A 26,964-nucleotide genomic window follows, 5' to 3' on the forward strand; every position below is an offset into this window, starting at 1 on the left:
AAGGCATAGGGGTTATGAGCTCTATTCATGTTAATGTCTGCTCGTTTTGAGTTTGACTCGGTTATTTATTGCAATTAATTAAAAAAAACTCCGAAAAATAACTTTTTAAAAGAAAATTAAATGTCATTTTAAACTAAGCAGATACAAATAACTGTTAAAATTCAAACTCAAAACGACCAGAAATTACTATTAAAGAATAAATGAAACCCAAAACGAACAGAAATTAAATAAACAATCATAGCAAAAAACATACAACAAATAATAATATAAATGAATAAATAAATTTTTTTAATTTCTGTTCGTTTAAATTTCTGTTCGTTCTTTTTGGGCTCTATGAATTTTAACAGGTATTTGTATCTGCTGAGCTTAAGTTTAAAATGGCTTTTACTTTTCTTTGTAAAACCTATTTTTGGAAAGTTTATTTTAATTACTTACTTAAAAACAGACACTAGAAATTTCATTTCATGGCTAGGACAAAACAAACTGCAAGAAAATCAATGGGCTGAAAGGCACCTAGAAAGCAGCTTGCGACCAATGCAGCACGTAAGTCGGCTCCTGCTACTGGTGGGGTAAAAAAAACACACAGATACAGGCCCGGAACCGTAGCCCTGAGATAGATTCGTTGCTATCAAAAGAGTACCGAACTCTTAATAAGGAAATTGGGGTTGTCTCGACCCTGGAGTTTTAACATCTAATGGTTGAACTATTTCTTAAGAAATGGTTACCTAAAATTTTTATCGGATAGGTTTATCCATCCAATAAGCCCAAAGGCGTGGAAGGTTGGAGGGGCTAGTTGCCCTCCGATCTTTTTTCAGTCTGAGAAAATGAACTAAAACTTTTAATTTCGATTCAAATGAACCCTCTCTGAAGTCTCTACGAGCATCCCTTTCATAAGAACCACATAAGGCCCCAGGAGATAGCTTAAAATGCCTGCCCCTGGGCCCTGGGGGGATGTGTCGACACTGGAGTTTTTTTTATCTGACCTTTGAACTATTTTGAAAAAATGGCTCTTTCAAAGTTCTTATTGGATGGGTTTGAGGAAATTAGGGCGTGGAGAGGCGGGCTAGTTGCCCTCCGAACTCTTTTAACTCTTAAAAAGCGAACGAGAACTTTAAATTTCCAATCAAATGAGCCCTCCAAAGTTTATACGAACATACCTTCCATATGAACCATATATGCCTCTAGAGCAATAATTACAACGCCTGCCCCGGGCTCTGGGGGGGGTGTTGACACAGGAGTTTTTCTTATCTGACCTTTGAACTATTTTTAACGAAATGGCTATACGTAAAGGAGTTTTTGTTATATGATCTTCGAAATATTTTTGAAGTTTATACGACGACCTCTTCTATATGAAGTGCCTCTGGGAAAAAATAAATGGAGTGTAGGGGGAGGCTAGCTGCACTACAATCACTTTTGACTCTTATAAAGTGAATTAAAATTTTCAATTTCGAATCAAATGAGCCCTCTAGGAAGTTTATACGAGCACCCCTTCCATAACAACCATATACGCCCCCCAGGGCATAACTTACAACGCCTGCCCCCAGGCCCTGTGTCGACACCGGAGTTTTTTGTTATCAAAACTTTGAACTATTTTTAACAAAATTTCTATCTGAAAATCTTATGTGATGCATTTAGGGCGTACAGGAGGGGAGGGGGGCTAGTTGCCCTCCGATCTCTTTTGACTCTTAAAAAGTGAACAAGAACTTTCAATTTCCAATCAAATCAGCCCTCTGCGAAGTTTATACGAGCATCCCTTTCATAAGAACTATATATGCCCCTAGAGCATTACTCATAACACCTGCCTCCGGGTTCTGGCAGGCTGCGTCGACACAGGAAGTTTTTTTATCTGACCTTTGAAATATTTTGAATGAGACGGGTCTTATAAAAATTTTATTGGATGGGCTTGGGGAAAAAAAGTATATGGGGGGGGGCTAGTTTCCCTCGGATATCTTTTGACTCTTAAACATTGAAGTAAAATTTTCAATTTCCAATCAAATGAGCCCCCTCTGAAGTTTATACAAGCATCCCTTTCATAAGAACCATATACTTCCCCAGGACAGCACTTACAACGCCTATCCCCAGGGCCCTGGGGGGAGTTTTTGTTATCTTATTTTTGAACAATTTCCAAAAAACTGGCTATCTCAAAATTTGTAGTGGATGGGGTTGGAGGAAAAAGAGCGTGGGGGGCTAGTTACCCTTAACTCTCTTAACGGGCTAGTTACTCTCAAAAGGCTAGTTACCCTTTGACTCTTAAAAAGTGAACTAGAACTTTCAATTTTCAATCAAATGAGCCCTCTATGAAGTTTATACGAGCATCCCTTTCATAAAAACCATACATACCCTTAGGGCGCAACTTAGAACGCCTTCCCATGGGCCCTGGGGGGCTGTATTGACACCAGATTTTTTCTTATCCCACCTTTGACCTATTTTTAACAAAATGTCTATTTCAAAATTTTCATCAGATGGGTTTAGAAAAAGAAGGCCTGGGGGGCTAACTGCCCACGAATCTCTTTTTACTATCAAATAGTGAGCTCGAAGTTTCAATTTCCAATCAAATGAGCCCTCTCTGAAATGTATAAGAGCATCCCTTTCATACGAACAATATATGCCCCAGGGCACAACTTACAACGCCTGCTCCCGGGCCCTGGCGGGTTGTGACGACACTTGAGTTTTGTTATCTGACTTTTGAGCAATTGTTAACTTAATGGCTATCTCAAATTTTTTATTGAATGCATTTGAGGGAAAAGGGGCTTGGGGAGGGGCGAGTTAACCTCCAATCTCTTTTGACTCAAAAAAACTGAACTAGAACTTTCAATTTCCAATCAAATGAGCCATCTCTCTAGATTTTACGAGCATCCCTTCAGTAAGAACCATATATTCCCCAGTGCATAACTTAAAACACCTGCCCTCAGGCCCTGGGGGGCTGTGTCGACACCGGAGTTTTCGTTATATGGTCTTTGAACTATTTTTAAAAAAAGCTATCTCAAAGTTCTTATCGGATGGGTTTGAGGAAAAAAAGGGCGTGGAGGGGGGGGGCTAGGTGCCCTCCAATCTCTTTCAACTCTTAAAAAGGGAACTAGAACTTTCAATTTCCAATCAAATGAGCCCTCTTTGAAGTTAATACGAGCATCCCTTCCATACGACCAATATATGCCCCCAGGGGCATAACTTACAACACCTGCTCAAGGGCCCTGGGGGTTTGTGTCGACACCGAAATTTTGGTTATATGATCTTTGAACTATTTTTAACAAAATAACTATCTTAAAATTTTTATTGGATGCATTTAGGAATAAAGGGTTTGGAGGGGGGACTGGTTACCCTCCAATATCTTTTGACGCTTAAAAAGTTAACTAGAATTTTCAATTTCCAATCAAATGAGACCACTCTGAAGTTTATATGAGCATTCCTTCCATAAGAACCATATATATCCCCAGGGCATACCTTGCCCCTGAAGACTTTGGGGGGAGTGTCCTGCTCAAACATATATTTTCCAAAATTTTCAACTACGTTGAAAAAAATGGCTATATGAAAATTTTGATTGGATCTGTTTGGGGACATGGTGGGCGTGGAAGGGGTGTCAGTTGCCTTAGAATCACTTCCGACTATTAAAAGGGAACTAGCCATTTAAATTTCCAAACAAATGAGCTCTTTCTGAAGTTTCTACGACAACGTTGTCTATACAAAACCTTATATGCTCCCAGGGCATAACTTACAACCTTGCCCTAAGGGCTGTGGGGGAGTTGTCATCCACAAAGACCTAATTTCCAGAACTTAAAAAAACGTTTAATAAAATGGCTATCTCAAAATTTTGATTGGAAGTTATAGGGGGAAAGGTGGCCGTGAGAGGAGGGTTAGTTGCCCTCCAATCACTTTCGACCATTAAAAAGGGCACTAGCCCCTTGAATTTCCAATCGAATGAGCCTTTTTTGAAGTTTCTACGACAACGCCTCCTATAAAAACCTTATATGCCCCGAGGACGTAACTTAAAACCCTTGCCCTGAGGGTTGTGGGTGAGTGTCCTCCTCAAAAACATATTCTTTATCTGGAAACCAACTCCGCTGAATAAAATGGCTATCTCAAAATTTTGAATGGATGTGTTTGGGGGAATGATGGGCTTGGGGAAGGGGGGGGGGCTAGTTAACCTCTAATCACTTTCGACTATTAAAAAGGACACTAACCCTTTTAATTTCCAATCGAATGAACCTTTTTTGAAGTTTCTACGACAACGCCTTCTATAAAAACCTTATATGCCCCCATGGCATAACTTACAACCTTGCCCTGAGGGTTCTGGGGGAGTGTCCTCCTGAAAACATATTTTCTATCTGGAAATCAACTACGCTGAACAAAATAGCTATCTCAAAATGTTGATTGGATGTGTTTTTGGGAATGGGAGCGTGGGGGGGCCTAGTTACCCTCCAATCACTTTTGACTATTAAAAAGGGCACTAGAACTCTCAATTTCCAATCGAATGAGCCCCCTTTGAAGTTTCTAGACGACCCCTTCCATATGAAGTGCCTCTGGGGATAGAAAAATAATAATAAAACATAGGCAGTTGTTTGTTTCGGGTTTTATTTAATTATCGATGCTGATTTGTGGTAGTTTCACGCTTGGTAGATTATTTGATTTTATTTTTGCTCATTTTTGGTTTAATGGACTACCAGCATACCCTTAAGTGGTTAGTATAAGATAAATAAAAAACTTTTTGAAAAAAAAGACATAGACAGTATTAAAGTTTAAGTAAGAGTCATTAGATTGCAATGTCGTCTAATATACATTAACAGGTTTTTAATTTTGCAGGGGTCAATACTGCATTGTTGTTAAATCCCCTTCATAATTGTGATGCTATATTGGTTATGGAGTTAATTCTTTCAAGGCTCCTGTAATTTCTAGTCACTCTTTCATCTAGTCTCAGATTTTAATTGACAAAACACAATAAGAGAGAGGACATGTTAAAATGCCTACCACTCTCTCTCTTTCTCTCTCTCTCTCTCTCTCTCTCTCTCTCTCCCTCTCTCTCTCTCTCTCTATCTCTCTCTCTGTCTCTCTATGTGTATCTCTCTCTCTCTCTTTCTCCCCTTCTCTCTATTAGTGCAATTAAAAAATGACTCAGGCCTGAAAAATCAGTTCAATCGCCTCTAATTTTACAAGCCAGTCAATTGGAAAAGAACCCTTTATGCCTGGGAAAAAAGAAAAGTATTTTCCTTTCATATCCGGATATCAAATAACAAGTAATCTTTTATCGGATACGTTTCATTCCATCTCAATGGGCACTTCAAGCTTTATTGACAAAATATAAGGGATTACACACTGGATAGTTCAATTTCCACCAAAGGCCCAGGAGTAAAAAGTCAGAGATGCAATATCGGGGTATCAGAACAGGCATATACACACGAGTTCCTTTTGAAGGCAGTGGCGGATCCAGGGGGCGAGGGCCCCCCTAGCGTAGTCTAAAGTAGTGTAATTTTCTTAATGAACTCAAGTTTGCATTAATTAAACTTGCTCTTAACATAAGTTTATCGGATCAACCTATTTTTCGCCCCCTCCCTAATTTTTTTTATCGGATAAACCTATTTTACGCTCCCGCCCCCCCCCCTCTCTAAAGAAAATCCTAGATTCGCCCCTGTTTGAAGGTGGGATAAGCTACAAAATAGAAGGGTTGTGTGAAACATATGAGGCATTGGAAGGTCTCTACTCTTCTTTTTAAAATAATTACATACTTGATTCAAGGGGTGTGTGTGTGTGGGATGATGCCCTCAAGCCCCTCTAATCTACATGTCTACATCCGCATAATTTTTTTTATCAAAGATCAAGAATCATAGATGCTACAGTTGGAAAAATAAAATCGTCTTAACTGGTGATAAAAAAACAAAACAAAAAAAACTGTACCTCCATGCTCAGCAGTCAGCCGAAAGGAAATAAAGCTACTGCATGTTTGACGTTAACCTTTAGCTAATTGAATTAAAGTATAAAAGATAAAAAAAGAATTTAATACAACATTTTTAATTGAAACTTGAATCTTTTGGATATGTCGATTTATTATTTGCATTATTTTTGTTTATCTGCTGAATACGGTTATTGTGTATGTGACTGAAATAACCAGAAATATTTTGTTGTTTCACTGTCAAATAAAAGAATCAGGCTCAATTGAACTGTTAGTTGTTCGTCATGGAAAGAAAGTGTGGTTTTCGACAAAATTTAACTCTCCTACCTTTCTTTGGCAAGTTCTGTATCACCAGGTGACAGTTTAGCGGCATTTTTGCTGGCATCATAGATTTTTGGCGCCGTCAGTCCAAACATGAGAATGTTAAATGCCAACATAGCTGACAGGGGAGCATAAACGTAAATCCAAGTACTTTTCGTTGCTGAAATTAAATATTGGTAAAAAAAAAGGCTTAAAATGTTGTTAAAGTTTCATGCTTGACAGAGCCTTTTAGTAGCCAATCTGATCAACCTCACTTTGTAGATCATTTAAGATTTGACTGCTAAATTAGTTGAATTCTTTATTTAAACTTATACATGCATCAGAAAATTGTATAAAAATGTGAAAGATTAAAATGTATAAAATTAATTTTCGGCGTTTTACCTTAGGCCTACGTGTAGAAGAAAATTTGACCGGTATCAATCCAAAATGTATATGTTAAGATTTCCTACGCTTCAATAATGGCAAAAGTGAGAGCTTGATATAGTGACTAGTATAACAAAAAAGTCGAAACGGCAAAACGAATTTGTGACGATGAGCACTAATTAAATTTGTACAAGGAAGTTTTGACAAGTGCAGGCAAAGCTTTAAAAATCTATATTCTTTAAGCAAGGCTTTTCATTTTGTTTTTTAAATAAACAGTGAAAATTTGTCCAATTGAATATTTCAGCTCTATATATAAGAGCTCTCATCAGGAAACTACAAATAGATATAACATAAGACTTACAATAAAATACATGATCATTAAAATAAAATTAAAAAGGGTCCTAGAATCATTACCTCAAGAGGTTCCACCAGGAGGTCCTAGTGGAACCTCCTTGAAATAATGATTCTAGCACTGTTTTAATTTTTAAGAGAGTTGGTTGAACTTCCTTGAAGTGACTAGAGAAAGCTATCATGAATGCTGAAGGAAACAGAGAGTTACTTCAAAATTAATCATGCTTCCGTTGTTCGTGGTAAATTTTTCCGATCAACTAGTGCGATCAATTGATAAATTTTTCCGATCAATTGATGTAACTAACATTAATACTGACCTCAATTAGATACCTGGTGGGATTCTTGCTTTTTTCTTATAATTACTATTCAAGTCATGAAGTTATGTATTTAGGAAAAAAAAAACATTGCGCGATGACTTTAAAAGCCGTAAATCCAGTAATTTGAACTACGCACTAAAAGCCACTATCCAAGGTTGCTTTCCGCTAGCAGCCTGGGTTTGCTTTCCATACCCAACCATTTCTTGCCATCTTACGAATACTAGCTAGGCAGCTTTCTGCTAGCCGTAAACGTAAAACAAAAAGTTATGTCGGCTTTACTAGCCAGCTTACGAATAACATTGAAAATATATTTTCTCGCTGCTTAATGATAATAAAAAATAGCTTGCCATTCTTTTTGTTAAAAAGAATGGCAAATTGTATTTAGAACTAGCAGCACGGTGATTAGAAAATTAGGCCCATAGTAAGTATGAAGCAGCCAGTAGTGCAAATTCTCGAAGACTTAGGAACGCGGGGGGTGAAATATATTGATTTAATTGCTTTGCTTGCTTTGCTTTTGTGTTGTTTGCTTATGCTTATGCACTTTATTTATAGGTGTTGGGTCTCCATTAAATAATTGAATTCAACTCTTTACCCGAAGATAGAATACATTACATGGTGTCAGAATGGACAGCACACCCTATCCAACAATTGATTGGTCGTCAGCCAATCTCAAAGCCTTGTGGAAGCGATTTTGCCAGCATGCTGAACTGATGTTCACAGGACCCTTGTCCGGAAAAGCTGATGCTGTGAAGTACTCCTACTTGCTGATATGGGTAGGACAAAAAGGCCGAGATATATTTAACACATTCCAGATTCCAGAAGTAGACAAAAATAAAGTGGATGTATATCTGAGAAAATTCAGTGAGCTTGTTGAACCCAGTTCCAATCCCATATTTTCCCGATTCGTTTTTCACAAATGAAATCAGAAAGAAGGAGAGACAATTGAATCATATGTGACATCTCTGAAGTTACTGGCCCTCGAGTGTAGTTTTGGAGATAGTTCAGACGAAATGGTGAGAGACAGACTGGTGTTTGGAGTACAGAGTGACCGGATAAGAGAAAGACTATTAAGTGAAGGTGGAATGCTTACACTAGCAAAAGCTATTGATATTAGCCGTGCAATTGAAACAGTTGTGGAGACCCATACACAGATGAGAAATGAACAAAGTACTAGTGCTGTAAAGCAAGAAGTGGAAGCCATACGCAAACAAAAAGTGTTGCCAAAGACAATGACGCCAAACTGTTACTTCTGTGGGAACCAGTACTCCCGCGAACACAAATGCCCCGCAAAAGGGAAGATCTGTTCCAAGTGTCGGAAGCCAAATCATTTTGCAAAGGTTTGCAAAAGCAGGTGTGTCAACAAAATTGAAGCCCTGCCAGCTGATAACGAAGGAAACAATGAATACTTCATCGAGTCTGTTGACAGCAGAACCGATTCAGTCCAAAAGCCGATGATTAAAGTTAACCTACCTGAATACTGACGAGAAATAACCTTCAAAATTGATGCAGGGGCTGATGCAAACGTTCTCCCAGCAAGTGAATTTAGATCCTTAAAACCAAGACGTACCTTGCTTCCCAACAAAGATATCCTGACAAGCTACAGTGGATGCAGCCTTGAAGTACTTGGAATTGCACAGATTGTGATTCAGTATAAGGACCGAGAACCGCAGGTCCATGTGTTCCATGTTGTTGAAACCCACAAAGGACCAATCCTTAGTAGACAAACGAGCGAACAGATGAACTTGATCAAGTTTGTGCTTAGCATGTCATGTAGCATGACTGATGACCCAGCCATGATTTCAACCAGACCTGAAGTATAACAGATCCTTAAGGACTATGATGATGTCTTCCAAGGTATTGGGACGTTGCCCGGAAATTGTCACATTTACCTGAAGGAAGGATCTGTTCCGACAGTCCAGCCACCAAAAAGAGTTCTGTATGCCCTTCAGCCGAAGCTAAAAGAAGAACTAGACAGATTAGAAAATCTTGGCATCATAGAGAAGGTACAAAAACCGACAGACTGGGTGAATTCGATTGTCCTTGTAAAGAAACCAGACGGAAAAATCCGAATTTGTCTAGATCCAGTAGACTTAAACAAATGCATCAAGCGTCCTTACCACCCCATTCCTAGCTTTGATGATGTAGCAGTGAGATGTGCTGGAGCAGAAAGATTTTTCAAAACCGACGCTAGAAATGGTTACTGGTCAATGGTTAGACGAGGAATCTGCTGACCTCACTACATTCAGCACAACATTTGGAAGATACCGCTTCAAGAGATATCCTTTCGGGCTCATATCAGCCCAGGATGAGTACCAAAAACGAATGGAAGAGGCGTTCGAAGGTATTGACATTGGTCTGATTGTAGATGATGTTGCTGGAATGGCTGAAAGTACAACAGATCATGATAGGAAACTAAGGACAGTTATGCAGAGGGCTCGTGAAAAAGGCATCAAGTTTAATAAAGAGAAATGCCTTTTTGATGCCGTAGCCATTCCCTACTTTGGACATATGCTGACAAAGGGAGGTATGGAACCAGACCCTAACAAAATTAAGGCAATGAAAGAAATGCCAGCCCCCAAGAACAAAGATGAATTGCAGACTCTTCTAGGGATGTACAACTATTTGTCAAGGTACATTCCTGGCCTCTCTACCCTAAACCAGCTACTTAGGGACCTGGCCAAAGCAAAGGAGTTCAATTGGAAAGTAGTACACAACGATGCCCGAGTCAAAGTCCAGGAAGCCATTTGCAGCAAACTCGCCTATTTTGATACAAAAAGTGCCCAGGTGGAAGTGATAACAGACGCATCACAACACAGGCTAGGTGCTCAACTGGTTGCGGATCACGCCACAGTAGCCTTTGCTTTTAGATCTCTTAGTGACACAGAAAAATGGCACTCACAAATCGAGAAGGAGTTTCTGGGAATTGTGTTTGCCTGCACACATTTCCATCAATATATTTGTGGTAGAAAGATCACTGTGACAACGGATCACAAACCTTTAGAGGCGATATTGTCCAAACCAATAAATAGGGCACCACCCCGATTGCAACGAATGATGCTAGCGCTCCAGCAGTATGAACTGTCATTCCAGTATCTTCCCGGCAAAGAAATCCCGGTAGCTGATGCCTTATCACGAAAGCACTTACCTGACCAAGACCCAGAAATTCAAATTGAAGGAGAAGTAGCCATCCATGCATTCTTTAGAGATATTCCAGTAATCAGAAACAAACTAGAGCAAGTCCGTGAGGAAACCCTAAGAGATGTTGAGCTGAAAACACTGTCAGACATCGTCAAATCTGGCTGGCCTAACAACCGAAGAGATGTACCATCTATCGCTCTTCCATTCTGGAACTACAGAGACGAGCTGGTTATCAACGATGGTATTATACTGAAAGGCGAACGCATTGTTGTGCCTAAGGCACTGCGTGGATACATACTGCGACAGTTTCATTTATCACACGTTGGCAGTGTTAAAACAAAAGAAAGAGCTTGTAGCTCTGTATTCTGGCCTAACATCATAGAAGATATCATGCAACGATTATCTGGTTGCAACATACGCGCCATGCATCAAATGGATTAACAGAAAGAACCATTGATATCCTCCGAGGTTCCCCAGTATCCATTCCAACACGTAGGCCTGGACATCTTTACATTCAGTGGTATGGAATACCTAATCACGGTACACTATTATAGTAGATTTTTCAAGGTGGATAAACTTGCCATTTCAAACTCACAGCAAGTGATCTCGAAATTAAAAATGTATTTCACCAGATATGGTATACCAGAGAAGATTATTTCAGACAATGGGCCACAATTCAGCTCGGAGCAGTTTCGAACGTTTGCAGCATCCTGGGATATCAACCACGTCACATCGAGTCCCGATACCCACAGTCCAATGGGATGAGCGAGAAGGCGGTCCAGACGGCAAAACGGATCATGACGAAAGCGACAGAAAGCCGAACAGATCCATACATCGCATTGCTGGAATACCGAAACACCCCAGTTGATGGAGCATACACACCGGTTCAGCTGCTCATGAGCAGGAAAACCCGGTCGATGGTCCCAGCGCTGCCATCCCATCTGCAGCCGAAAATAATTGCGAAGCCGGTTTTCGAGAAAGCAAGAGAGAAAGCTCAGGCTAGACAGCAGAGAGCTCACAACAAGACCGCCAAAGAGCTGAAAGAATTGAGCATAGGAGAGAAAGTATGGGTGAAATTTGATGAAAATAGTAGATGGCGCAAGGGCGTAGTCGAGAAGAAGTTGAGACAACAAGAGCGCTCTTACCTGGTGCGGCTGCAAAACAACAGTACTCTTCGGAGAAACAGGCACCACCTACGTCACAGATCAGAACCAGTTATAGCCGAGCCGGCGCCTATACCATCCCACCCATTACATGCAGGCCGTGTTACCCAGTGCCCCGAACTACATACTTACCCGGATGGAACAGCGACAGTTGGAGCTAGTACGACGCCTGTCGCAGATCGATCCAGTGCCGAGTTGAACAGCAGTACTGACTAAGAAACCCCGTAAATATTAAAATATTATTATTTCACCGTGGCCGAACGCCAAAACGTCAGGGGGGAGGAGGAAAGAGCATTAAGTCTACGATGTCAGTCAACTACTGATACAGTCATACCCCCTGTGACCAGCGCTGAAGCCCCGCCAGATGCAGGAAGAGTCACTCGCTCAGGTAGACTGTCCAAACCACCTGCGTGTATGAACCTGAGCATTGATTGTCACGTTGATATCCACCTCCGTCCAGTCTGGCAGTGATGGAAGCCATTTCTACATGAGAAAGAAGATGAAATATATTGATTTAATTGCTTTGCTTGCTTTGCTTTTGTGTTGTTTGCTTATGCTGATGCACTTTATTTATAGGTGTTGGGTCTCCATTAAATAATTGAATTCAACTCTTTACCCGAAGATAGAATACATTACAGGGGGGGGGTATTCATCATTTTATTCCAGTTATTAATTATGATACAGAATAAAAAGGTGTTTTTCGAAATCGAGGGTTTTTACATCTTTTTTATCCTTTACAGCAAACATATAAAACAAAGTATTATTTAAAATATAAAAAGAGAAATTAATTTCCTCTCCCTCAAATAGCTGATCCTGGAAGCATGAAGAGACAGAGATTTAACTTGCACAAGTTTTTGTAAGCAGAATCCCTTTTATTCTTTTTATTTGCTGAAGGTTTCATGAAAAACAGCCAATCAGATTTTGTGTTCTTTTTACTGCCTCAAACTTTGAGATAGCAACAACGGGAAAGCACAAAAACAGGTAAAAATTACTACCATATTACTATTAACCCTATTACAACCCAGAATAAGAGAAAATAAAACTCACAATGAAACTAGCAAGACCACTGTCCTATTCCTATTACAACCAATTAGTACATTACCTAGTACAACCAGGAATAAGAGAAAATAAAAGTCACATTGAAACTAGCAAGACCACTGTCCTATTTCTATTACAACCAATTACTAATTACAACCAATTACGATATTACCTGTTACAACCAAGAATAAGAGAAAATAAAACTCACAATGAAACCAGCAAGACCACTGTCCTATTCCTGGGGGTATGATCCAGTATGGTAGAGAATGACCATCTTTTCGGTCAACTAAGTCAAATGCCAGACCAACAATGGTGATGGTGAGTGAGATGCCAAATGCAACAGTTGAGTAAAGTGTAAACTTTTTTGTATCCTTACGACTATTCACAGCCCCTACAGAGCTAATAACAGGAATTAGAAAGTAAAAAATCTATCGGCAGGTAAACTGTCACACAAATTTATGTGTGTTTCATGTGACTATTCACAGCCCCTACAGAGCTAATAACAGAAATAAGAAAGTAAAAAATTTATTGGCAGGTAAATTGTCGGACAAATTTATGTGTTTTCATGTGACTAGTCACAGCTCCTATAGAGCTAAAAAAAGGAGCTAGCAAGAGCATCATATGGTAACTCCAGTAATTACCGTATTTCCTTTTTGTATCCTTGAAACTAATCATGGCTCCTGCAGAGCGCCGCAGAAATTTATCGGCCGGTAAATCAATTTACCGTACAAACCTATTGGTATGCTTACGAGGAGTTATATCATCTAGATTTTTAAAACCGTATGATAGAAAGAACACCATAAAAATGGCTCAGCCGATAAATAACTATATGAACTTCCTTGTGTCGATACGAATATTTACAGACCCTACAGATTTAAACACATGAATTATAAAGATCTGATTTGATTTATAAGAAATCAAAACAATTTTTCTGTATATTACTGGCCGTTAAGATACGTTTTATATTACTGGAGTTGTAGTAAAAGGAAGATTGACAATATTGATCTGTATTATCTTCTCTAATAGACAAATAGACAAGGTAGAGTACAGTGAAACACTTTAAGGATTGATATAGCCTAAGTGGCAGTAAATTGGAAGAAATTTCCATTACTGAGCTAATTAGGTCAAAATACTACTCAATGCCTTTTTTATACTCTTGCAAATATAACAATCAGAAATCTCATTTCTAGCCCTTTATAAACCCTAAAAGATGATACCTTTTTTTCGTATTTTTGGCTATAGAAAAAGGAAAACCAACAATTCTTGCTCCTTAATATGCAGAATAGTTGTAATTAAAATTTTCAACTGCAGTTCCACTATAGGCTTATTTTAGCCCAAACCCCTCCAATGTGCAAATAGCCCAAATTATAAATTTCACATGTGTTTTCTGGTTCTTCCTTTACCCTAGTCAATTCAATTTATAGGTACACATGTTTAAATAATAATTATTCCTATTTTTATTATTTCATAATAATGAAATAATAATGAACAACTTAAAGTAAACATGGCAAGTTTTAAAAGATTTATGAAATGTTTGTTCAGTTAGATTATGATGAATCAATGCCTGTGTATTATATGACTTTGGTAAAATTTTGATAACTTTGGTAAAATTTTTGTAAAATAAGCTTTTTTTAGACACGCTGCCGTTAGAAATCTTTCCAGCTGTTAAAGCTTTAATAAAAAAAAAGATTGTAGCTTATGTATCTTGCCTAATATTAGAATATAAGGTTTTTGTGGAAGGGTTGGTCGTAATAATTTTGGAGGGGGCTCATTTGATCAGAAATTTAAACATCTAGTTCTTTTTTAAGAGTCAAAATTGATCAATGGCAACTAGCCCACGCCCCACTTTTTCAAAGGGCATCAGCTCCAAATTTTGAGATTGCCATTTTGTTAAAAAAAAGTTCAAAGGCCAAATAACTATGATTTCGGGGTTGAATTCCCCGCCCACAACCCCGGTGAAATGACTTGATTATTGTTACTTCGACAATTTATTTACTTTAATATTTGAATTTAGTGATTTACGGGGTAATTTCGATTTACATCGTTATGCAAGTTTACATTTAAGTTATGCAAATTGCTTATTGTTACTTCGATACCTTGTTTACTTTGATGCTATCTTTATTTTTTTTATTTTTTACTTTGCTACATTTTTTACTTTACTTTTCTTACTTTGTTTTTACTTTTTTTTTTTTTTTTTTACTTTGATATTGTTTTTTTTTATAGTAGTTTTGATACTTTGATGAACATTTGATGTTGAAAAAATAGTTTGATTTTGAAATAAGGAATTTTCAAAAACTTGAAACTTTTTGCAATCAAAAACGAACAAAAACTAATTAAAAAACACTTAAAGAAGTTTTTCAAAGAAAAGTAAGGCCATTTTAAACTTAAGATCAGCAAATACAAATACTAGTTCTTAGTTAGACATCTTTCCAGCTGTTAAAGCTTAATAAAAAAGGCCGTATGATAAAAAATAAAATAAAAAAGGCCGGAAATAAAAAAAAGGCCGGAAATTACTTTTAAGGACCAGTTGTTTTTTTTTTTTGGTAATTCTGGGTTTGCGGTTTATGTACTCTATAATTCTATAAGAATTTATAGTTTTTGTTCCTTTTACCCTTTTTAACTCTTCTTCTTTTAATCCTCCTCATTCAAATTTTATATCTGGAATACACCTAAAAAAAAGGATGCTGGGTATACTTATCAAAGAGGTAGATTTTTTGAAATTTCTTATGTAAATTTGACATTAACAGCGTTTATTAAATTTGTTCGCGTTTTACGCATCTTGGTAGTCTTGAGAGAGTAAAGAAGGAATAGAAACTAAATAAAAAATCGCACAGAAAGCAGATCACACATGAACACTGGCTATAAATCTAGGTTTTGCCACTGTTTTAATTTCTTTTTAGTCACCAGATATTTAAAAAAAAAAAAAAAATGTGTAGCCTACGCGTGAACGAGTATTCCTTTTACTTTTGCTTCAAACCACATTTAAAAGATTTTACTTTTTGGATAAAAAAATAGACTTAAGCAGAGTTAAAGCTTGTTATTCATATTTTACAAAAAAAATTATCTTAATATTTGAAAACAAAATACAGTAGAGATGGCAAAGAAACAATCTTGCGAAAAATGGAACACGCAGGGCATTAGTACTGTCATAATAAACAAAAAATGCAATAAAGTTCTTTCAGAGCTATTTCTGGCACATAGGGTTATAAACCAATAGTTAAGTCGCAGGGCATTAATAGAATTTAGGGCATAAGAATTGTCCCAAAATTTTCGATGGTAGGCATAAACGTCTACTGTTGTATATAGGCGTATAAGATAGCTGGCACTAGTATTCACTTTTGTAAATTCCCGTACTTTTTGGATTAAGTCTTAGATGTACCATAAAAGGTCTTTTACCAAATTGTTCGTTTAGTGAAGTCAAAGCCAGATACCCATTTTAATGTGTTCTGGTTAAAGGTAGAGTATATAAATGACAATTTTTTGTTTAGTGAAGTCAAAGCCAGATACCCATTTCAATGTGTTATGGTAATTACCATTTTTCGTTTAGTGAAGTCAAAGCCAGATACCCATTTTAATGTGTTCTGGTTATAGGTAGAGTATATAAATTACCATTTTTTGTTTAGTGAAGTCAAAGCCAGATACCCATTTTAATGTGTTCTGATTGAAGGCAGAGTATATAAAACATCATTTTTTTTCTTACAAATGTATTTTGGTTACCATATTTGGTTACTAATGGGTCTGTTTTTGTAAAACTTTTTAGTGTTTTATCCTTCACTCCTCCCCAGAAAAGCTCTTGCTATACTCTCAACATATCGTAGCGAAAAGAGAGATAAATCAACAATACAGACAGAACATGTAAGCTAATACCATTCATGTAAGAAAAAAACCTGTTAGTAAACATGCAATTAAAAAAGCGGAAATGCAGAATGTGGTAGTCAGCATAAGAATGCACATTTAAGCTAAAAAGAAATTTACCTATACTAAGAATGATTCACATTATTTAACGATAGCTCATGTTTTACCATCTACCGAGAAGTTTGAAGCTCCAACTGTGTCTATTTTTGCCAAGTATTGTCCTAAATAAATCTTGTCAAGCAGCTCACGTTCATTTATTTTTTTTGTCTGTTAATTGGTCTTTCCAAGCTTTGTTTTTTTTTAGTGTTTTTTAATTCTTAGAAAATTTAGTAACGATTTTTTTTGACAATGCGATTCTTTGACCCACAAGTGAAAAAAACAATTTTTACTATATACTGCATTGTGTTGTAATTTACCTTCCCATCTTGATACCAAAAAATTCTTCGAAGTTTCATCCAGAATGAATGACGTCAAACAACTGTTGAATGACAGGAGGTTTTTAATTATTCTAATTATTATCAATTATTCCTTCTCTATTATTAAGAATTTCCAAAGACTGAAAAATTCGAACCCTTTGCCTTATGTTGTGATTGTACGAAGGCACAGCCTAGATGTATAATGTCTATGATGTGCTACGAAGGAGTCTGTCTACAGTTGAGTCAGCAAGAGACGTTCGTCATTGGACACTGCACGAATACTAAACAACGTAGCGTAGAGTATCCCAAAGAAACATTGGACAAAAACATTTTATCTGCTGCTAAGCAGAATAACTATTGATTCCTTCCATTAAAGGCATACATAAATAATTCAACAGAATAGTCTAAATATCTTGGAATAGCAGAATATTTTGGGCTATGATGGTCCCCTGGAAACTCTAATTAAACAAAAAACTAACCAGTCTTGATTATGCACACGATGTTCTCTATAAAGTAGCTACGAGTTAATATCTGAGAAGCGAAGTGTTGGAAAAGACAACAAATTATTATATTTTTATTTGTCCCAGTGAGAATTATTAGCAAAAGGGCCTTTGAGGGTAATTATCTAGCTTCAGGGAGGCTCTGGGAAATAGCCTCAAGATACCATTTCGTTTCCCAAATAACGAGCCATTGATCCCTTTGGGCTACTGTTTTGTTATTGCTCTTTTATTGAAATAAATGGAACTTGAACTTGATGCGAAATTCTATTTAGTTGGCATTCACTTAAAACAAAAATGTTTTACTTATAAATTTGCTTGAAACGGAAATTTCAAAAAAGTTTCAGATATTCGAACTGTAAAGCGAATTAGTACTGAAACTAGTCGGATACTAGCTTTTCAGTCATGAATTGATAAGATTGATCTAAATAAAAAAAAGTGTTATATAGAAAGTTGAAAGCAGGAAAATATATATCTAATTCTTTAATTCTAGTGGGCTCACATAATACCCCCTTCAAAGAGCAATAAGGAAAGTAAAACGATTAGGAATTTAAAAAGTTTAAACGAAACAAAGTATAAAAATTTTATATTCAAAATCCGTATACAAGAGAAAGCAATTCAATTAATAAGTTTTCAGAAACTGATTTGTCTCTATCTTAAGGCTTAAATACTTTCAGATAAGTGCTTAAAAGTTCCAGCCTATTTGATTATTTATATACTTCTAGCTTTAGCATTATTTAAAAAATTGGTGGAACAAAGCTTTTTCTTTTGTTCACTTAAAATATTGAGATTCCACAAGGAATGTCAGTTGTTATGTCTAAGAAGTTCTTTGCCAGCCTTTAGAAGGAGAATATGGGCCCCCTGAAGATTGAAGAGCTATGTGTCAATAGTGCTTTTTTTCTAGGACAAGGGTCAGTGGATTGACTGCATACTTCAAGATTTGCCAGTCTACCTGGCAGTTCAATACAATGCATCCACTGTTTCACCTGACCTTCTAAATAAATAAAAAATGAATCTAATGGACCAATTAAAAGCCTCCAAAAAGCAACTGGCCCGAAAAAGTGAATCTGAATGACCATTCACACACCCAAGTTTTCATCATCGTATTCATCATCTGTGTCTACTTAAGACATGATACTTTTTTGTAATCAAAGCCGGTTTCTGTGATGCCTCTAGGTAGGAAGAAGTTTTAGCTCGAATTTTCTGGTTGTGATTTAAGTTCAGACCTTATTAAAGTGGTTGATGTCCTAGTTTACTGAGCTTTTTGTGTAGAATTTGTCTCTGAAAAAACTGGGCTGGTCAAATTTCTATGTTATATTTTGTAGTTCATGTTTGTTTATATTTTGTATGGGTAAAATGGGCACCTAAATGAAACCTCCAAAACAAGATTTCTTAAGCCATGTGGACACGGAAAAGTTTGTTTACTTAATAATTTGAAAAGGATTTTCAAACGAAACAGCTCTACTTGAGTTATGCCCGTGCCACATTTTAGTCACACACTTGTCAATAAAATCAAAACTATGCACGACTACAGCGCCAATTACGTTCGCCGTTCGTAATTTCTCGAGTTGAACATTGCTCAACTTTCAAACATATATTTCTTGACTGACCAATCAGAGTCAATGTTTAAGGCATAATTTTCAAAACTAGAAAAGATGGAAACTTAGAAAAAACTAGAAAAGATGGAAACTTAGAACAGCGGTTTTCTATCTGGGTGAGGAATCTGACAAAAGTTAAGAAGACTTAGTATTAGTAGAGAACAGTTGGACACAAATTACTGTTGGTGCAAACTCTTTAAACTAATTTTTTGCAATTTTTATTTTTATTTTTTAAACACAAGTATGACGCTAAAATCAAGAAAATTGCATTGCTATTCAGGGTATTTGGATTTCTTTATCGATAGATGTGACTTTGAGATGGGGCGCGGGCATTAGTCTTGTTTACTAATCCAGATTTGCCCAGACTCCCCTTTGTTTTCTTTCTTTTCTTAAAGCATTTTCTACATCCGGAACCATAGCTACTATCCTTTGAGAAAGTATAGCCTGAAACAATACATTCTACAGTAAAACACGTAAAGGGTGGCACAAAAGTCACTTTATCACTTATAAAATAAATTACCCGTTTTTGTAGCTGAATGGATTTTATGAATATGTATTATCAAATAGTTTAAATATTTAAATCTCTTTTAATTAAGCCTTAAAATCTCGATACGAAAAATCCAAAAACCGTTGAATAAGAAAAAAATGGCATCCTGTCTTAAATCGCTGAAGCGACTTTTGCATCACCCGGGATTACACCATCATGTAATCCCATATTATTAAAGCCAAGCCATTACTGGGTCTTTTTTAGGGATGTATAAGCTCTATTTTATTTTTGTATATCTTCCTTTGAAGTAATTATAATGCTAATAATATTTGTTTGTAACCCGCTTACACCAAAAGATTAATAGTGGAGTAAACACTTTAAATCCTTCGCTAGTTTGTTTGGTCTTAATGAGTTTTTTTATTTACTACAGGCAGTGCTAAAGCGTTACTTCTGGTTGTTGTGAGCTGTGCATATTTTTCTACTTTTCTGCATCATATTTTCAGTTTGTACATTGGGTTTCCAAAAAAATGGTTTTTCATCCACGTAGGGCTTGAACAGGGACACACTTTTGTTTCCTTTTTTTATTACTGATATTGATAAGTTTTTCTTCTTTATTTTTTACTGCAGAAGATAAAATACTATCTGCAAATTCGGGTCCATATTTGCTAAATAGGATAGATATTTTGGAAAATTATTATAAAGTGAAAATTAGTTTTAAATATTGACAAATTATCATTTAGTTTTTGAAAAAAGGGAAAATAATTAGTTTTTCTTCAAAAGAAAAGAAATGACTTAAAATTAAAGAAAGCCATTTTTTGCGAATAAATAACGGGCCAGAAACTTTAATCAATTCAGGAGGGTGGAGGAACAAGGTACGAATGACGAGTTGAGAAGGTCAGAAGGGCATTTTGTTATATTTATTTGTGAATCTAGGACCAAAAGATATTGAGGCCCATACAGCATCCTTTTTGCAAAAAATGTGGAAAATAGGTTAGTAATTTGCATCTTTTTTGCAAACCATAAATAGGCAAGTAAATGCTTATTATTAGTTGTTGTTGCAGGAGAAAACAAGAAAATTCATGGACTACACAGCTGAGATTAATTTTTGACAGATGCAGTACATAAGGTATGTAGAACGAAGGGATAGGGATGGTAAAAGAGATAAAGAATGCAGAAAAATATCAAGGGGAGGTTTGAAAGACCATGATATTCGGACATGCCAGCATAAAGCCCACTTGACACAGACCTAGGGGCACAATAAAATATCATGGTGTATTTTTTTTCCTTCACGAAAAACTGGACTCATGTGATTTATCGTCAAAGTGCCATGTTCACTCCACCACCGCGCTACCTATGCAGAGAAAAGGGATTTTTAAACAACACAGAAATGCCGTGGCCACATACAAGCTGTCAGATGGCACCCAAAAATGGCAGCTGAGATTTCGGTATCACCCTTCTCTTTCATTGCTTTTGGCTCATCAGTTGCGATCTGCTCAGTACTTCCACTATTCCTGATTTTTTTAGTGTTTCCTCGGAAATCTCGCCAAAATGGAGCGGCTAAAAGGGTTGAGCCTAGGAGCATCAAGGTTGGAAATCCGGCTCTGATAAAGACACAACCTTGACTTTCCTTAGAGTTTACTGGCAATAGCAAAAAGCAGGGGAATAAGAAATTTACTATGAGAACGAATTCGGTAATGATGAAAATAATGGTTCTATATGAAGGAGGGGAAATTTTCCAATGCTTAGAGAAAGAAAGGGTAAGGCTGGTGGATGCTCGCTCATGCCCTATGTGTGAAGAAACTGGCAAGTACCTGCCTAACTTTACAGCCCTCTGTCCGGATAACAGGGTTTTAGGAAAGAATTATTATTTAGCAATGCGGGCTCACTTGAGTGGTTAGTTTCAGTCATGGAAATGAAAACCTATCTGGCAATAGAAAAATAGAATAAATTTTGAACGGGATAAAAGGGCATATGTACTGGGAACAACGTTGAGTAATATCAAAGTTTTCTTATACCCATCTCCCTTGTTGTTTTAAATCATTAAATATATATTAATGTATTTATTGATTATACAAGGGTCTACTATAATATATGATTATTAAACTCTTCCAACAGTTTAGGTAACTCGTTCATAACGGGTTGAAAGCGTATTGGAAATTAAATCTAATTATTAGAATTTTTCATGTGGAAACTCACCCACTGATGAGTATCCAAAAAAATTAAGATATGTTCAGGATTTCAGTTCTTTTTGAAAAAGACTGCATACAAGGGTATATTGTTTTTGTTCTAGCAGGAGCCATATTAAAATCAAAAGAAAGGTGGGTTAAAAAACACAGGAACCAAGTAAAAATATATACCACCTAGCAGCTACGCACACTCCCTAGCAGCTAACACAGCTACGCACACTCCTTCTCCATCCCAATCTATCCAAAGCCTCCCTTTTTACACTCTCCCAGGAAGTTCCCAATTCCTTCTAATCTTTCTTTATGACGTCTTCCCACCCAAAACGTGGACGACCTGCTTTCCGTTTAACCTTAAACGGTTAACCGAAAAGGTCAGTCTTCGGTAATCTGTCATCCCTTATCCGCACAACGTGCCCTAGCCACCTCAACCTTTCTTTCATTATAGCCCTAGAAAGAGGGATTGAACCACATTTTTCGTACAGCTTACTGTTTGAAATACGGTCAGTCAGCCGGGTACCCAGAGCAATCCATAAGCGATTTCTCCGGAAAACATCTAGCAAATTTTTATCCGCTTTTCAGACCACCCATGCTCCAGAGCCATATTTGACCACTGTCAGCACTGCAGCTTCTAATATTCTAATCTTGGCTTGCAGACTTATCTTCTATTTTTCCAGACTTTTTTTTACTTGTGAAAAAAACACCCTGAGCCTTGGCTATTCTCCTTTTGACATCTTCACTGCTCCCAACATCTTTACTAATAATACTACCAAGGTAAGTGAAGGAAACCACCTGATCAATCTTTTCATTACCTAATGTCACCTTTTCATTTTCGTCTACTCCTAGCCTTGGTGACTTAGTCTTCTTAACATTAATTTTCGAACCTATTTTTTCTCCCTGAACTCACAAAACCTCTAAAAGTTCATTCATTTTCTACCTTAACCGCAGCAATGTTATTCTCACACATAGCACTATCCACTCTAATGTATTTGTCTGGTATACCATACAAGGATAAGACCTTTCCTAAAGCTCTTCTATCAACAGAATCCAGTGCTTGCTCATAGTCTATAAAACTGAGGACCAAAGGTGTTTAACAACTCAGGCACTTCCCAATTATTAGCCTAAGAGTGAAAATTTTGTCGACTCATCCTCTACATTTTCTAAAACTGCACTGTTCTCTTAAAACTTCGTCTACATCATCTCTCAGTAAAAAAAGTATATTACTAAGCAATTTGCTACCTACAGAGACCAGACTAATGCCTAGATAATTACCACAATCGCTCTTATCACCTTTCTTATGCAGTGGCTTATATATATATACATATATATATATATATATATATATATATATATATATATATATATATATATATATATATATATATATATATATATATATATATATATATATATATATATATATATATATATATATATATATATATATATATATATATATATATATATATATATATATATATATATATATATATATATATATATATATATATATATATATATATATATATATATATATATATATATATATATATATATATATATATATATATATATATATATATATATATATATATATATATATATATATATATATGTATATATATATATATATATACTTATTCTTTTTGCTTTTTAAATAAATAAAAAAAAAAATCGGAAGGAACCAGGAAGTTTCAACTGTGTGTGAATAGACCTAAGATGGGTCCAGGGGGGTAAAAATGGTTTTTATTTTAATGTTTGTTGTATATTTTATATATGTATATATATATATATATATATATATATATATATATATATATATATATATATATATATATATATATATATATATATATATATATATATATATATATATATATATATATATATATATATATATATATATATATATATATATATATATATATATATATATATATATATATATATATATATATATATATATATATATATATATATATATATATATATATATATATATATATATATATATATATATATATATATATATATATATATATATATATATATATATATATATTTAATGTGTGAGGTATTTTAAGCGTAATTCACAAACATTTCATCCTGAGGATCGTAGTTATTGGATGTACATTCAAAAAATAGGTTTTATGCTTTTTGTAGGGTTTGTTTCCCTAAAAACTTTAATTTGCAAGGTAAATGTTTTGGTTAGAACACCACTGCACCGGGTGAAAAGCGTTAGTACCTTCCCATTTAAACTCACCTAACCTCCTCGACAATTTCGTCTGATTCAGTCTGAAATGAATATATCCTTCCGAATATAATTTCATGCCAAAATTTGTTATCGGCATCAGGATGCCTGACAGAAATACAAAATGAATAAAAGCTTCAGTCTATTATTGGCACAATAATAATGAGTTGTGCTGTAATATTATTAGTAAAATAAGACTAAATTGTGCCGTCAGTAAAACTTTTTTAATTGAGGTTCCAATAAGAGCTGTAAAAAAGGTGTTAAATAAGTAATCATATATAAATGCAAAGGGCTTGACAAAAACAATGTTTAACATCTATAAAAAACTAGCTGAAAAGTAAATCAGTATGTAAATTAGATAGAGAAGATTATTTAAGAGGAAATCAAAATAAAAGAGACCAGATAAACCATAAGAGTTTGACCCTCAATTTCGGAATGTGTGAGAACCAAATATTGAAATTGTCCAACGTCCTATATCAAATAATAATCATAAGAGAATTTTGATGCCATGGAATCTAATAATTAAAGTGGCAGTTCATTCAATTCAAAAGTTCGAGACCTAATTTCTTTTAGCAGTCAAATGCGTTCCACAAAGGATGGATTTGCCTCTTCTTCTAGATTCCTGTCTCGAAATATAATAATCTTAAGATAACTGAGTGAAAAAGAACCTTGTATTATAATTACAGATATAACTATATTTCACTAGATATCTCAGTCTCTGACCAGAAGCCACTGTGAGGCGCCTTTATACCGCTTTTTTTCAAACAGCTTTTAATTGTAATATGTGTTCTTTATTTAGAAAACTTGCGATCTAAACTAAATATATTCTGGAGCTAAATTCTGATTGGATTATCAGGAACTGTGGCATTTGTCATACCTTAAAAGGTTTCTGACGGTATTTTGGGTATTAAAAATGGTACTATTTGATGCTGCCTTTTTATATATGACATATCTTCAATTTTAGTATATATTCCCTGCTATCAGTAAACTAAATAAAAAAAAAATCTAACTGAAAGTAAGGAGCTAAAACTAAACTAATAAAACTCAAAACGAACAGAAATTATTCCGTAATTGAAGGGGTAGCCCCCTCCTCATTGCCCTGCTCTTAACGCTAAAGCTTTCAGCACTTTAAAAAAAAACAACTTATTCTAATGAAACGGCCCTTGTGTTTCAGGAGCCGTTCTTTAAGAGCTGGGACACAAAGTCAAATTTTAGCTTAACGAGTAAAGTACTGTGGAGGGGGCAACCCCTTCATACACGGAACAATTCTGTTCGTTTTGAATTTTAATGTTCCTCGCTTGATGCACTAGACGAGAACAACCCGTGTTCGAACCCGCTGAGCCGTGAACAACCCGTCTTCGAACACGGGTTGCTGTTATCTAGTGTATCAAGGGTTTTCACAAAGCGGGTTCTCGAGGAAAACACGGGGTTGAAACTTCGAACCCGCTGAAACTAGACGAAAAACTAGAAACTTGAAACTAGACGAGAGCAACCCGTGTTCGAACCCGCTGAGCTTGAGAACATGGGTCTTGTCTTTCTACGGTGTTTCAAATTCCAATTTATCACTAAGCCAAGCACTACAATGGCATCCACATTTAGAATTCTTTAAAGATCTAGTTTGGCGACAGTAAAGGGCATTCTCGATTTGCAATGGGCATTCTCTGAATGGTTTAAAATTTTTACAAGAAACTATGATTGCCTCAACTTAGCGCTAGCTAAATCCTGGCATTAGGAAAAAACACTGTGAATGGATATTAAGAGAGATTAAATAAATAAAAAAAAAACAAGTTTTTCAATTGAAAATAAGGAGCAGCCTTAAAACTTAAAACGAACAGATATAATTACGTATATCAAGGGGATTACCCTCTCCTCAAAACTTCGTTCTTTACGCTAAAGCTTTTTAGTGCTTCTAAAAAATATTCTTATTGTTCTAATTAAACGACCCATATGTTTCAGTTGTCGTTCTTAAAGACTTTGGACAAATTTAAACTTTGGCGTAAAGAGTGTGGTGTTGAGGAGGAGGCAATCCCTTCATAAACTTAATAATTTCTGTTTCTTTTTAATTTTTAAGGTTGCTCCTTACTTTCAGTTGAAAAACTTTTTTATTTAATTTCCGATCGTTTTTTAAATAAAGCCAGAAAATCTGGCTTTTTATATTTATAACTAAATATAAAAACTTATACATTTGAAATCAGCATAATTAACCAATCCTTTTGATATATCTATTGGTATCAAAATTTCGTTTTTCAGAGTTTCGGTTACTATTGAGCCGGTTCGCTCCTTACTTACTGTTCGTTACCACAAATTGTTTGAAATAAAATTGTAACACTTTCCTGGTATCAAGATCGGGAAGCCGAGACGAAACTTCTCTCAAACTTGAACAGTTTCCGCGGGGAATTTTTTTTTTTCTAATCTAGTGAAGAGTATAAAAGTTTTCTTTTCAATTATCTCCTCTTTGTACTTCTGGAAATACTTGGAAATTAAAATTTTCCATACGAATGTTTTGTTGGTATGTCAAGGATGTATAATAAAGTCTTTCTTTTTCAAACTTCTGGCTATTAATACCATTCAAAAAACCCACAGCACATTACAATCCCTCCCCTCGGACTCAATGGGAAAAGCCATTAGTTATTGTCAAGCACAATGTCTAGAGAAACCTTTCTGTTTTTGAAGTTGGAAATATGTTCCATTCTAGATTGTGAACCTTTGAAATATTGATAGCAATAGGTCAATTTGACAACTCTAAGGTCAAATAGCTAGAGTCTGGAATGATGTTTGGTCATTAGTGGTTATTATTATTGTAGTTATTTCACTATGATTAAGCTGAAAGAAGCGTATCAATACTAACGTGCAACATTACCCGCACGCGCATGTAGCTTCCAGGAATGTTTCGTTTGGTATAATATATGCCAAATACCTTTTGGTATACAGATACCGTAGCCAGCTCTATATTCTCACGCCCTATTTGTTTATGTCAGATACTAATGACACAATGACAAACCAAATATCTTTGCTATTGCGCATAATGAGTTTGGTTTAATTCAGTTTTAAGCTACAATATTTGCATTGATAAGAAAAAAATACATACATAAAAGGACACTCTAGAAA

General features: G+C 35.7%; 1 protein-coding gene across 10 annotated transcripts in view; it reads right to left on the minus strand.

Annotated features, from left to right (window-relative positions):
- LOC148939665 (G protein-coupled receptor Mth-like) overlaps positions 1 to 26,964 on the minus strand; it is a 254,938-nt gene that overhangs the window by 8,715 nt on the left and 219,259 nt on the right. For 8 of the 10 annotated variants that reach the window (XM_089107140.1, XM_089107137.1, XM_089107135.1 and 5 more), the window contains exons 7-9: positions 23,869 to 23,964; positions 12,781 to 12,971; positions 6,209 to 6,362 (exon numbers count right to left, since the gene is read on the minus strand). In XM_089107140.1, the coding sequence (XP_088963266.1) occupies positions 6,209 to 6,362; positions 12,781 to 12,971; positions 23,869 to 23,964 (441 nt within the window). The remainder of the gene's footprint in view (positions 1 to 6,208; positions 6,363 to 12,780; positions 12,972 to 23,868; positions 23,965 to 26,964) is intronic. The other 2 variants (XM_089107144.1, XM_089107143.1) reach the window with 1 other exon arrangement.

This window comes from Artemia sp. Qi Xiang Cuo, chromosome 21, assembly GCF_049724085.1.
Source record: "Artemia sp. Qi Xiang Cuo chromosome 21, ASM4972408v1, whole genome shotgun sequence".
Lineage (NCBI taxonomy): Eukaryota > Metazoa > Arthropoda > Branchiopoda > Anostraca > Artemiidae > Artemia > Artemia sp. Qi Xiang Cuo.